Source organism: Caretta caretta, chromosome 7, assembly GCF_965140235.1.
Source record: "Caretta caretta isolate rCarCar2 chromosome 7, rCarCar1.hap1, whole genome shotgun sequence".
In the NCBI taxonomy this organism is placed as follows: Eukaryota; Metazoa; Chordata; order Testudines; family Cheloniidae; genus Caretta; species Caretta caretta.
In genome coordinates, this window is record NC_134212.1 from 25,497,500 (window position 1) to 25,511,873 (window position 14,374).

General features: G+C 36.6%; 1 protein-coding gene across 2 annotated transcripts in view; it reads right to left on the reverse strand.

Moving 5' to 3' along the window:
* Positions 1-4,449: 4,449 nt before the first annotated feature.
* APPL1 (adaptor protein, phosphotyrosine interacting with PH domain and leucine zipper 1) overlaps positions 4,450-14,374 on the reverse strand; it is a 52,168-nt gene continuing 42,243 nt past the window's right edge. For both annotated transcript variants that reach the window (XM_048856743.2, XM_075130318.1), the window contains exons 16-22: positions 13,106-13,155; positions 12,415-12,589; positions 12,265-12,301; positions 10,565-10,711; positions 10,245-10,295; positions 9,748-9,837; positions 4,450-7,607 (exon numbers count right to left, since the gene is read on the reverse strand). In XM_048856743.2, the coding sequence (XP_048712700.1) occupies positions 7,458-7,607; positions 9,748-9,837; positions 10,245-10,295; positions 10,565-10,711; positions 12,265-12,301; positions 12,415-12,589; positions 13,106-13,155 (700 nt within the window). In that variant the 3' untranslated portion in view covers positions 4,450-7,457. The remainder of the gene's footprint in view (positions 7,608-9,747; positions 9,838-10,244; positions 10,296-10,564; positions 10,712-12,264; positions 12,302-12,414; positions 12,590-13,105; positions 13,156-14,374) is intronic.

The window sequence follows — 14,374 nt, forward strand, 5'->3', positions numbered from 1 at the left end:
AATTACTGACAGAATCAAAATACATTTTGACAACATCAGGCTTTAGCTAATTGTATATTTAGTGGGGAAAAAACAAAGCCATATTAGTAATGTGATTTTTTTTTTTGGAAGCAAGCATTAGAAAAAGAGTCTAAATTTTTTTAAAGTAAGTCTAATTCAAATAAAGATTATTGTACAAAGCAAACTTTGAACCTTTTATTAGTGAACTCAAATTAATTGAAGCCCTAGCTAACACATTTAATATCTATATTTCTGAGTTTAAACCAACTATCAAATTGATACTAGGCACACCCATTTGAGATGATTGCTTTACTACAAATATTCAGGGAAATTTTTATAAGACTCTTAAACATTGAAAAATTACTTATACATCACTAGAACAGGACCAATCTAGTATCTTATGGTAAGATTTTGACCAATCCACTACATTATAAAATCACCTGACTATATTTTACTAAATCCCAGGTTTGCATATAAACATTATGGAACACCAATGCAGGCACAATGGCATAGTGACAATATTTTCATGCCCAATTAGACATCACTGTAAGCACAAGAAAATTACCTTACTGCCTGTAAAGAAACTTTGGGAGTTCTAGTAAACAGAGATTTTGTGAAAAAGAGCAAGGTAGGAAGGACAAAGTAAGAAAGGTCAATTATTACAATGGACAATGTGTCTTTCCTGAATTCACTGAATATATGAAAAAGTTCTGTCTTAAAAAAGCTGAGTAAGACGCAGGCAATGACTGTCTTTTTGTTTGTGTGTGAATTGAAAAGGAATTCACTTGTAGGAGTTGTGATTAAAGAAAGATTACAGATTTATTATTCTCACTTATAACAAATGCTTAAGGGTTTTTTTCCCAGGGGGGAGTGCTGGAATACAGTGCGTACTGTGAGAATTGGAATCAGTGAAACAAACAACGCCGTAAATCTATCTTCAAATTATGCAAAAGTGAAAAATAGACTACCAGCAGGTCAGGAGAGACATTTTGTTTAATGTTTCAGATGAGATTATTAATCACGAATTAAACAACCCTACCTTCTTCTTAAATTCTGTGCAAATGTCAATTCTAATTTATAAACACTAAACATACACATAGGGCCAAGTCCTGCTTATTTATATGCAAGCATATCTAGAGTAAATTCACTGAATAATTATCTCTAGAATTACTCTGAATTTACACTCATGTAATTGAGCACAATCAACTAGATTTCAGAAGAGGAATAAATCAGCTAATGCCTATTGTTAAAACATGGAGTCAGTGCCAGCCTCATGATTACTGACAATGTTTCATCTGATTTTCTCTTCCAGACCTCAGAAACAATGTAATAGACTACATGAGTTTATCTTAACTGACTGTGTTCAGTTCCTGAGGGGACAAAAATGCGTGGACCTTTTAAACTTGATTAGAATGGCAGTGTCAAAAGAAAAACTTTTCATGACTATGATGGGGATATACACACAGTATAACACAGTGCATTACATAACCATAAACACCCATCCTTACATACATGAAGAATGTATGTAACAATACCAAGGTTACCCTGAAACATGTGATCATCAGGATTTACTGTGGTCTGTCACATTTACCTCTTAGATGAATAAAACTGGATATTCACCTGAATAAAATTAAAATCTACACCATGCAACAAGCATACTAACCAATTATTTTTTAGTTAAGTGGTGATAACTATGAGGATACAATTTAGCAATAAAAAGATGATTAATTCTAACCAACACTGTTGCCACAATGTATGTGTGTTAAATGGCGTTTTTAAACTCTTATTTCTACGTAACTGAGCTTTTAAAAGGCCAGACATACTGGTTTCACCTGCTGTAGGACCATGACTTCAGGTGCTATAGATAATATAATTCACCCAGTAGCAGAAAGATGGGCAGGCAGAGTATTTAACTAGAAGTGAAAACCGAATGAAGAGTTTCTAATCAATATTTCAATCTTATTCCAACGTGCACTTTGATAGCAATCTACCAACCATAGCCAAACATTAATGTAGGAAAAGCCATTCCAAATTAGCTAATTTAAGAACATGGAGCTTATATGTTTAAAAAAAAAAAAAACTACTTATTAGAGTCTCTGCACTCCACTCAAACATTGGCATTTATTAAAAATAAAAAAAAATCTTGGCAAAAACACTTTCCCCTAATAATTGACTTACAAATTTTACACAAAATATGGTTCCAAAGTCTGTTATATATGGAAAAATCACCTCCTACAGCCCCCAGAAGCTAACCTGAAAACCCGGTTTGAAAGAAGCAATTACATATGGAAACACACACACACACATTCACACAAGTTCTTCTCGGTAAAATCCACTCTACATGGCCAAACAGCTACTTTGACATAGGCTATGTAACAATAAAGGTCAAAGGTAATACTACCCTTCATGAGAGCGGGATGGTACCTTATTAATCTGCTTTATACCACAGAGCTGATCTATCCTTCAACTCCTGTCTACTAGTAATTGGCCTAGTTCTTCATACTTCCATCTCCCTTAGCAGTGATCCCTTCCAGACTACATGTCAGAAGGCTCACTAGCCCTACCTGCTTACTCACTGCCAAAGTAGGGGTACCTCTACAAAGCTGTGCACAGGCTAGTCTACCTGAACTAGCTTGAATCCCGATAGCGTGGATAACAGTAGTAATGAAGACAGCACAATGAGGGTTCAGTGAAAGTAGTACAAACCCAGCATAGACCTTGTGTATATACTCTGCTTGCTCACGCATGGCACGCTGTTTTCACTGCTACTGTACTCACGCTAGCTAGATTCAAACTAAGTCAAGTAGGCTAGGCCCTGAATAGCTTTTGCTGAGTAGATATACCTTAAATGAGACTAGTGCCCTGTCGTGGCTCAGTGCAATGAGAACTCATAATTCAGAGGAAAAAATGGTCACTCCTAGTTGCTATGAGGGCAGGGGATACAGGGTCTTGTAAAAAATTACCAGTACATGCCCCATATAGGAGAGGGTTGGGTAGTTTTACCAGGGGTAACTGGGGCAAACCCCTCTCAGCTTTGAAGTAGTTCTAGGTCACAGATCCAGGCACCCCATCTCTCAAGCACTGCAAACTAAGTATTCCTGACCTCACCTCCACCTCTTCACTTTAGCCCCCTAATCTCCTTCAGCATGCACTCTACTCTTGCTACCTCCACTTCCTTCAGTGCTCTCTCTGGATCGCCTCACATCTGTTTTTAATCCCCTGTAGGCAATGCAACTGTTCTACCAAGTATAAGGACCTCTCTTCTCATTCACCTCCCTTTTCCTGGGCATCAGCCACTTTATTCAATTCCTTTCTTAAGATACTTCTAACATCAAGAAATGGGTTTGCAGCTTCTTTTTAGTGGCTGAAAGAATCATTCTAAGGTGCTAGAAAAAGAGATGCTTCTTGCTCCTCAACTATCAGGCTCAAACGATTTATCTATCACAGAGGCGGGCAAACTTTTTGGCCTAAGGGCCACATCGGGTTTCCAAAATTGTATGGAGGGCCGCTTAGGGGAGGCTGTCTCTCCCCAAACAGCCAGGCATGGCCTGGTCCCTGCCTCCTATCTGACCCCCCCTCCCCCCGCTTCTCACCCCCAACAGCCCCCCAGGACTCCTGCCCTATCCAGCCCCCCACATCCCCTGGAACCCCTGCCCCTGACTGCCCCATCCAACCTTCCCTCTCCTTCCTGACTGCCCCCCCCGGGACCCCTGCCCCCATTCAACCCCCTTGTTCCCTGCCCCCTATCCACACCCCCGCCCCCTGACCACCATCCCCAACTCCCCTGCCCTCTATCCAACCCTCCTCCCTCCCCCGCTCCCTTACCACGCTGCCTGAAGTGCCAATGGCTGGTGATGCTACAGCCGTGCCACCCAGAGCACCGGGTCAGGCCGCGGCTCTGCAACTGCGTTGCTTGGCCGCCCAGAGCATTGCACCAGCAGTGCGGCGCACTGAGGCTGCGGGGAAGGGAGGGACAGCAGGGGAGGGGTCGGGGGTGAGCCTCCCAGGCCAGGAGCTCAGGGGCCGGGTAGGAGGGTCCCGTGGGCCGGATGTGGCCCGCACTTTGCCCACCTCTGATCTAACATGACATTAAATGCAGAAACTAAGAAACAAATGGAAGAGATACAATAATATATCAGGTCACATCTTAAAGACCTACATACCATAATAAATTTTACACACACACACACCCCTCTTATTCCTTGTAGAGCCTTTCCAAGTTTAAGTAAGTCTAATATTTATGCTAGGGTAATTTAACAAGAGATGAAATAGTCTAAATATCTATGGCTCCCTGTGAGCCCTGAACAGCTAGACTCAGGATAACTAAGCCAGCTGGCTTTAAATCTAAGGGATAAGGAAAAATAATCCCAAAATGTTTTTGGAAACTCTTAAAAAACATTCCCCTAAAATGTTTTTTGTGAAATATGTAGAAAAAGATTAGGCTTTGACTATCATGACTGAAGTGTCTTGTTTAATTTACAGAAAGGTTGAGAATGAATTAAACAAAGCTGATAATCAAAAATTAAATGGCTAATTTCCAAGGCTTTTAATGGCCCCTCTGGTAGATCATGAGTCAGGCAGGATAGAGGATTTAAAGTTGCTGGGAGCTGGGAAAATTCAAAACCCTTGAATGGAGCAAGACCCACCCTATTTTGCTTGCTACTTGCTGGCATCACACCAGGATCTCTCCTGTCCTGTAAACATGGCATGCTGAAGAATGGACAGAAGGGTTTGGGGGCATGGGCCTGCTCCCTAGTCTCCTCCAGGTTGGGTCCCGTATTTCCTGGTACAGCATATTTTCCAGGTGCTGCTGCCGCCTTGACCTAATCTGGATGCATCTGAGTTCTGTAGGCTTCCAAAAAGGATATAAAGATTATGATGTATATTTCTTTCTAGGTCCAGGGTGCCATCTCATTTCATTGACAATCACATCAGGTAAGGTACCTGAGATCTATTATAGTCCTTCTGTAGGATCTAAATTTGAGAGGCTTAGTTTTGTTTCCAGCTGTGACTGGATGTTTGCACTACAATTTTGAGAATCAAGATACCAATTCAATGCTATTTGTCATCTAAAGACCAATGGGAACCCTATCCTGGCCAAACTGGTAAATTGTGGCCGTTTGCCAGGTTGCAGGCAAGTTTAAGGATTAGTGCAGTCAGTTAATGGGAATCCTGTATTACAAAATCTTCAAATAGATGGGAGTCCAACAACGGTTCCTTTTTGGCAAATAATTTGTTTCTAGCTTTAGTCAAAATCTAAACTAAAAGAAGGTCAATCTGTAATTCAAAGATATTTATCTAGGTTATAACACAGCCTTCTGAACACAATTTGTGCATCCCCCCTACAATACCATGTCAGGAGGGTTGAAATTACCCCAGCAAAAGGATACAGGCAGAATAGCCATGTAACAAGCTATACTAATTCTATGTAGTGTTCAGATAAGCCCTTTGATTGGTATGAAAGTCCCAACAGCAAAGGGAGCAAACAATCCCAATTCTCTGAAATATCCCTTCAATGAGAATAATGCAATAAAGCTTAAGGAAAATTTTAAATTGAATATCAAGAAAACTTCAAGTTGATACTGTCTCCCACATGAAGTGTGGTGGGTGTTACGCTTAAACTGGCCAACCCACTAAGCAATCCTGCACAGGGAGATAACTAGATCACTTAATAAACTAGAAACTGAAAAGACATGATTTCATACTCTTTCTGTGGGTTTTTGGAAATTTTTAGCTGGATTTTAAACAGGTAGAGGAGGCAGATTGCAAGATACAATAAGTGTGAAGTAGACGGTCACCTGGTCTGCAAGAAGGTGATGCTGGTGGAAGAAATATAAGTGAGAAAAGTTAGTCAGAAATGTAAGCAGCCAGTGCAAATTGCAGAGATAGAAAGTCCAAAATTCCTGGTGCCAACCATCCTTTTATAAGCCTAGGATCGGGAACAGGGAGAAAAATCTGCATATGCTCCCTTCGGATCTTCAAGTTGGCAGGAACAAATGGGCAGTCTTCTAGATTGGAGGATAGCTGTTCATGGGAATGGCTGTATACAATAACTTGTATAATGAATAAGAAATGACATTTAGAACAAGTAGAAAGCCTTATATAAACTGGAAAATATACATAAGTTGAAACCGACCCAGAAGTACAGCTGTATTTTCATGTTTAGTACATTTCCTTGCATTACTGTACTACACTAGATTTTCCCTGACACTGATACATAAATGTATCTTCTGTTCATTGGACTTCACTATATACAGTAATCAGTGCAAAAATAAATAAATTCTCTTACATTAACTGGTTTCCTATTCAGGATGAAAAGGTCAAAGCACATTTGATATAGTACAAAATAAGTTATGTACATCATGCAGCAGTACGGAGATCAGGCTTAAGAGCTGTAAGCAGACACCTGTGAAAGATGCTTCAAGCAGTTTAGATAGGAAGTATGATTTGTATGCTTGCACCCTATCGCTATTAAATATTTTTTGAAAAATACATTTACATGCAATGACCCAAACCCCTCCCCCCCCCAACCTCTTTCTAGTAAATTTAGTGAACTGGTTCCAAGGCATGTGGGTATTTGAAGATCTTCTAAACAGCTGGTTCAATCCAACATTTTCACAATGTTAACATACTTTTTATTATAAAGTAAACCCCAAGTACTGGACAGTTACTACAGTCCTATGACAGAGAACTGAGAATGTGGTACTTTTATTTTCAGGGGTATACACACTGTATTCTCATCTTGAAGTGAAAGGGTTTATAACACAATTCCCCATGCACCAAGATGCAAATACATCCCTCTAAGTCTTATCTAGGTTAAATGGAGTAAAATCTTTTTTACCATCCAATAAAGTGTCCTAAGTTATATTAAAAAGGAAACAGAGACAGTACCATCCAATTCAACATAAAACAAAAATTATAATCTCTCTCTCTCTCATCTATCTAAAACTATTGCACATTTATCTGGTGTTATTGAGGATTAATTTTTTTTTATAAACCCAGAAAATTCTCTGCAACAGTATTTAGATACAGCTTAGCATTGTTTCAGTTCAAAGCCCACTTTTGTTCTGTGTACAGCAATTTAAAGAACAATATTTCAGTGTACTGTTGAAGCCCAATCAGAAGATGAATTTTTGTTTCAGAACAGTCAGCTGCATAACCAGGTAAGTGAAAAAAAGTTTCCATATTTAAGAGAAGTCGAAGATGTAATTCTGTAGCAAACATGGCAAGTCACCATGCCTCTTTCTGACACATGGAAGGTATATATTTACATTAAAAGGCAGAGTTAGTTAATGAATGTTTAAAAGAAAAAACAACAAAGTATAATCTGGTCAGCATATTGTTAAGTGTTCTATATAATAAGCAGACCCTCCACTTCCATTCTCTCTTCTTGTGTAATTTGTGCCATTTCACCACAAATACGTCCAAAGATTCCAGTTTTAACAAGATCAGTAACCTCATGCTTCGGACTCTCTTTTCTTCTTCCCATCTTCTCCCAAATCACTGTCTTCTGACTGGCTACTGCTAAGGAGTACAAATTGTCCCTCTCCACTGCTCTGACTGGGTCTACTGGAAGCAGCTATCAATCGGCTCTGCTCCTCCAAGTCCTAATATGGGAGGCAGGGAGGAAGGAAGAGAAGGGGAAAAAATATTCACTTCAGAACTTTCCATAGTGAAAAGGAATTCCAATGCCGCTCTGCAAGAGTGGAAATTATCTTATTTAGAGCTATGCAGTGGCAACTTGTAGAGAGGAATTTAAAAGATTCTATGGGAAACCAAGAACAATAACTTCAGTGACCAGTGCAGATGGATTTAAATCACGATTTAAAGCAGAAAACAAATCTTGATTTAAATAATCAATTTTAATCTTGTCTTGCATTTGTACTTTTTAGTTATTTCCCTAAAAGAGGTTGATGTGTCATTTGGTAGCAGTAACCATTACAAAGTGTTAATTTGCAACTAAATTCAGTTTTTAGGCTAAATTTGGCGCTTAGTTTTGCTAATCAAGAGGATACAGTATATCTACAAACATTTATTTAAGCAATTATGTACCTTAAATTTACCTTTATTCAGATTCTTAATTTGTATATTTATTATTTTAGAAAATAGTGAATGATGCATTTCTGATTTACTAGATGAATATTAATTTTTTTTACTTGTGATGTATCACATTCTATGTGGATGGAAATTCAAATTCAATTAAATGCACAGAAACAGTATTTAATTTTTTTAAAATTAACTAAATAAAACTACCTTAACTATATTGGATACATAAAAAAAGTTCATCAAAACATTTTGCATTTAAAATTAACTGATTTATTGAAGTATTATCTTTAGTGAGTGAACTGAACTGATGGTGACCAGAGCGTCCTTCAAGATTTTAGAACTAGTAGACTTCATTCTCTCACATCCAGTTTTTATTCATAGACCTAAAGAGGAAAACAAACTTTTCTGCTTTTTCAACTCCCACTGGTTTCTGAACTTTGAATGAACCAGTAATTGAACTGAACTGGTTGAATAAACTGAGATGCAGAAAATATTCTTTGCACCTGCAGAAGAGGTGACTGCTGTCAAACACTGGATCTATACGACTTCCACCAGTTAAGTGGTTTGACTTTTTAAAAAGAAAAATCTTGCAGCAAACATATACTGCTTAATTTTCTTTAAAAAAATTATTTTAATAGGCCTTAACATAGGCAATCGTGATTTAAAATACAATTTTAATACGTGTTTTTAATTAATCTAGATTTAATTTAAATTAAAAATTATTTTTAATCATCAGTTTTATCTACCTGGGCAGCAGCTAGCTCTATGTGAACAACTAATAAGAAAACATTTTATTCTAAGTAATGTATTCCTATTCCCAGCAAACTCAATTCTACACGGACAAGCAGTACTGCAGAAGAACACAAACTTTGAAATACAATATGACATTTATGATCTCTGATGTATAAAATTTCATAATAGACTATTTGGTTTTGGAGTTTTATTGTTTGTTAATTTTTTTTAAAGTCAATAAAACAATGCAATAGTAACAGGGGAGGAGAGGAGGTGGATTAGGTTAACAATATTTTTAGAGTTACAGTTTGAGTCTGCCCCCAGTTGCAAGTAAAAGTCAATCATTTTTCAAAACGCTAAACTTTTAAAAGCGGTTTCTATCGAAGATGAGTTCGAATACATCATCTGTTGTATCTTACATGCATGTTTTCTCAGGTTGCTTCAGTCAGGATCTAGACTAAAATTTAAAATATTAAAGCTTACTTACAGCATCAGATCAAGGGGTCCACTGCTGTGGTAGCAAGGTATGCTCAATGCTTAGAGGGAGGCATGAATTTGCAAAGCTGACTATCAGCACTGAAAACATGAGGCCTTTAGCCTACAGACTGACACACCATCATCATCCACAAAGAGCTTGATTATAAGGACGCTGCCAACCACATGGAAATTTTTTAAAAAGTTTAACCTTTAGTAAAGTTTAGATTCAGGAAGTGAAGCAGAAATAAAATTGTTCAGATTTAATCCTAAAATGTTTCCATAGTTAAAACATACTAAGATCCCAAAATCCAAAATTTACTACATTTAGCAAATAAAAAAAAATCAAATTGACAGAGTTTCCAGGCAAAATCAAGCCCACCGTGTTTTTTCTACTAACGAATGTAATGTAGTCTGGGGTAAAGAGCTATGAAAGACAACATGAAGGTTAATGAATAAGAAAATATTAGTACTATAAGTAATCATGAGACATACCTTTTCAATTTGCTTTTGTTTACTGAGTTCTTTCTGTTGTTTCTCCTTTACTTTGTCTATTTCTTTTTGTTTTTCAGATGCTCTACGATCCTAAAGAAGTAAAGATATAAATAAGGCTAATCTTTGTAAATTGGGATATATAAAACACTGCCACCTTGTAGGAGTTTCCTTAAGATCGTTAAATCAAACATTGATATAACTAAGTATGTATACCATTATTCTTACCTTAAAAGACTTATCTCTGCTGAAATGAACAAAAACTTTATCTGCAATACCCTTTTCCAATCAGTCTTAGTATGAAACCTATTAAATCTTTATCACTTCTTGACAAGTTTAAATATCACCTAGATACTATGCAATAGACTCTTTAGAAATTCTTAATCTGCAGATTGCTGCCAGACACAGTGCTATTATCTACATACTTCACATACTGCATTTTGCACGCACGCACGCACACACACACACACCCACCCCTTTTCCCTACTTAAGAATCTTACCAATTCTGCATGAAAAGCAATCTGTTTTGCCAGTCCAACAGAGTCGCAAATCTAAATAGAAACAAATTGAATATTCAGAAAGTATGGAAAATAAATATTCCTTTAAAATTAAGAAAAATTTCCACAACTTCAAATAGACTGAGTATTAAAGCACTTTCAGATCCTTGGACTGACCGCCTAACATACCAAAACAAAACAAAACAAAACAAAACACAAACTTCTAAAAATTTCTTCATACAACTTGAATGAGAGCTAAGACCTTGAAATCCACATCAAATTTGAAACAAGATAAAAGTGTAAGTAACATAGTACTGTAATACCTTTTCCCCTTCATTGTTTGATTCAAATATATAACAGACAGATGTTGTATGGCCCTCAACTCTCCCTCCTGAGGACCGAAGCACAAATCCAAAAAGGCGTTTATTCTCCTGGTGTGTAGCATACAAGACTACACTTGGCAAAGGAAACTGCCAAAAAAAGGATGAAATAATGGGAATTTAAAGTTTGGTCTATACATCTTTGAATACCAGATATCGATATACTGTAGCTTACTAAAACAACAAAATAAATGGACATGATCAGCAGAAAGAATTTCATTATACCTGATCAAATTGCTGGATAATGCTTTTGGCATTGTAGCAAACTGAAACAGGTTATCAAAAACATTCAGTGACCAAACACATGCAGATCTTTCAAAAACACACATTGTGCAGAGAGTAGTATAGCATTTGCATACAACAAATGTTACAGTGAAGTCTGAGTTCCTGTTTCTTTTCTAGGCATGTGCACGCACACACTTTTTCAGATACTCAGCTCTCTCATACAAATTCCTTCTGGGACTAAATTTTCAATATGTGGTCTCAGTCGAAGGATGGACTGTTTTTGAAAACTATGACCTGAATACATTCACGAATTTTGAGTTGTGCATGCGCACACACACACACTTTTTGTATTATGTTCAGTTGACATTTTTGCACTCCCATAATTAAAAAAAGGCTGAAGATAGAAATTTCAAACTTGGGTTCTTTTCAGAACTTCACAAAAAATGGAAAACAACCCAAGATTGAAGAAAATAGTTTAAATTAGTTTTAAAATTATGACAGCTCAAAGTTAAAACAGTTACAGCATAATTTTTTTTTATTTAGGTTTTTTTTTTTGGAGCCCTCATACTAAAACAGTTTAGAGCCCTGGGCACATGATGAATTGCCTTAGTTCACATTTAACAGCTTACAGCCTTAAGACAGCTCTGCACTTTAGGCCTGAGAGTTCATGAATGCACAGCTGCTTTTAGCATTGAGAAGTTTTACATGCTTCATTTATTAAGGAGTCCTTAAGACACTTAACACAATTACTTCTCTTCAGCTCTCTAAAAAAGACCCAGCGATCAAATTTAAAGCATTATTGTTCATGCAATACAGACTAAAAAAATTAAGCAAACAAATCAAAAATAAAAAAGTTAAGGTTGTTACTGAAGGTTAACGTGGCCATACTGAATATATTGTGTCAAGTATTCCATTGATTTCTTTTAGAATGCAAGACATTACTCTGTATTATTAATTTTTAGAGATAAAAATAAGTTGACCATAAGACATGTCACATACAAGACATGCAACATGGCCAATTTAATAATGCATTAGAGCCATCGCCTTTCGAATTTCCTGACTCGTGTAACTGACATCCCACCCTTAATGTTAACCTCTGACTTTGTACTTACTACTCACTACAAAAACCTATCTTGCCAATTTTATTATGCTCTTGCCATTTCAAATAATGAAAAAGGCACTGTTTGAAATGTTTACTTAATCAAATTAATTCATCACCGAAAACAGTCTTTCACTTAGCCATTTTAATACATAATTCAGTAAACTGATAACTTAAGTTTTGTGGGAAATCGTTTAGAAATCTCATTACACAGTATCGTTGATATTTAAGAGAATGAAAATTGTATTCAAACAAAATTAGACATAAAAATCAGAAAAAATGAATTAGTTGCTTTAACATTAGCACTTAAATTACTTACCCTGAGCCTTGTAACTTGCGTCTGTGGATCTATTAACCTAAAATGTTAATTAAACAAACAAATCACACAGTAAATTTTCTAAATTGAAAGGATCATTTGAAAATATATTTGTGAAAGTCAACTTCAGCAAAATTTAGGAAGGATACTTACTTTAAACAGTCACAAGTGACTAATAAATGTGATTCTGTCATCCTGAAAATATTATGGATAGCCCGGGCTGCTAGTATTTGGCGCATTGTTTCATAAACAACATCTGGACTTTCATCAGATTTAACCTCCATGGAGCCAAGGAATCTTACAATAAATAACTGGTGAAGAATGGAATCTAGAAGATAAGAGTATTCAATAAGCAGTACCAAACCATTTCTGGGTTTTCCTATTTAAACATTACTGTTTCCATGACTAATCACAGAAGAAGGATTTCTAAGTTAGTAAAATATTATAAACAAAATCCCAACCCACACTCTAACTCAAAATTATACTTCCAATATTTGTTTATGAATGACAGATGCAGTTACTGAAACAGCAAGATACACATCTGTCTACTAAGTTTTTCACTTAGGTTTAGTGAACATGAAAGACTCAACTAGTTAGACTTCCAGACTGTAGTCTCACCTGACTCATCTGATGCAGTATGTGCTAATGCAATCCACCAGTCCAGCAATGGGTGCTGAGCTAGTTATTTTAGACACATCTGCTGTAGATGAAGAAAGCACTCAAGTATGCTTTAACTGAATACTAGCATACAAGTCTTAATTTTATAGCTTCTATAAAAAGCAAATTAGTTTTGAAGAGTATCTCAATCAAGAATATTTTGTACTTAAATGAAATCCTGTTTTACCTTCTGTCTCAGATTTTTTGCCTCCAGATTCACCAAATGGGTTTGTACGTCTATTAAAAAATTAAAACATTAAACCAGGAGTCAGAGTGCAAGAGCCATTGACATATAACCTAGACTCATTCTACATCAAATAAAGCAACATAGTAATTTCACCGATTGGGATCAAAATAGATAGCCCACCTATGAGTCACAAGGACAGACTTACTAGATGTGGGTTTAAGACACAAGCTGCTGCATTTGAGTGGAGAGCGCAGGATCTGGGGAGTGGGGAGGAAATATCAGGTGCTATCTGTCCCACTGTTGTGGTAGGAATGCAATTTGAGTTTGTCGTCTGCACATAAATACAACCCCAATGAATCACTTAATCTTGTTAATTTTTGAAAAGACAGAGTTTTATTTCAAGTCTCATTGAACAGCTTCAGGAAGCGCAGCCAAAAGCTAGTCCTCTAAGAGATTAATTGAAAACAGCACACCTTTCCCCACTTTTTCAAGCTGCTGAATTACTTGCTACAGGGAAGTCACTGGTGTTGTCTCAAATGCAGCTCTCTGAAAACATCCCTGGGGTTTTACTCCTAGAGGGTCAAGAGAAATGTGGCTATATCTGACTCTCAGAAGAGACATAATTACTCTCAATTATAATAAAGTGAAAATACTCTAGGCTTCCAGTCTGCATTTTTCAAGAGAAGGAAAGTAATGTAAAAAGAAAATTTCGAGCTGGGGAACTAGCTGAAGCTCTCAAGGAGAAAGGAAAGATATTTTCTTGGCTAACTGGCATTGCTGAAAACTCTCAATGAGGACAGCTGATAATAAGAGTTAAATTTCATATCAGCTTTTACCAGGAAAAAAGTGAAGATGTCACTTTTTCCAAATGTCTGATATGGTCCTAAAATTCATTTTTAGAATAAATCCAACATCTGCCTTGATATGTAATACAGAATAAGTCCGTCTTCTTTATTTGTGTGGCCTATGAGATGGGATTGTTAATCTTTAAATTAATAATGAAATGTTAACTTAAACTAATCAAAAGTAGTGTGTGAACTTTGGATAATCATTGAACTAAATAATTAAACTCTGAACTAAAGTTTGCATGGCAAAAAATGTACAGAAGAATGGCGAGTCCCAAAAAAGATTGTTCATCTGTTCAAATATACCTAGGAAAATTCCCACAACCAGATTTTGTTGGTGCTCAGACATTTGCAGTCCCTCAGAATCAGAACAGTATGGAGAGAATAAATTCTAAGCTTTTTGTGGTCTAATCAAATGCAAAAA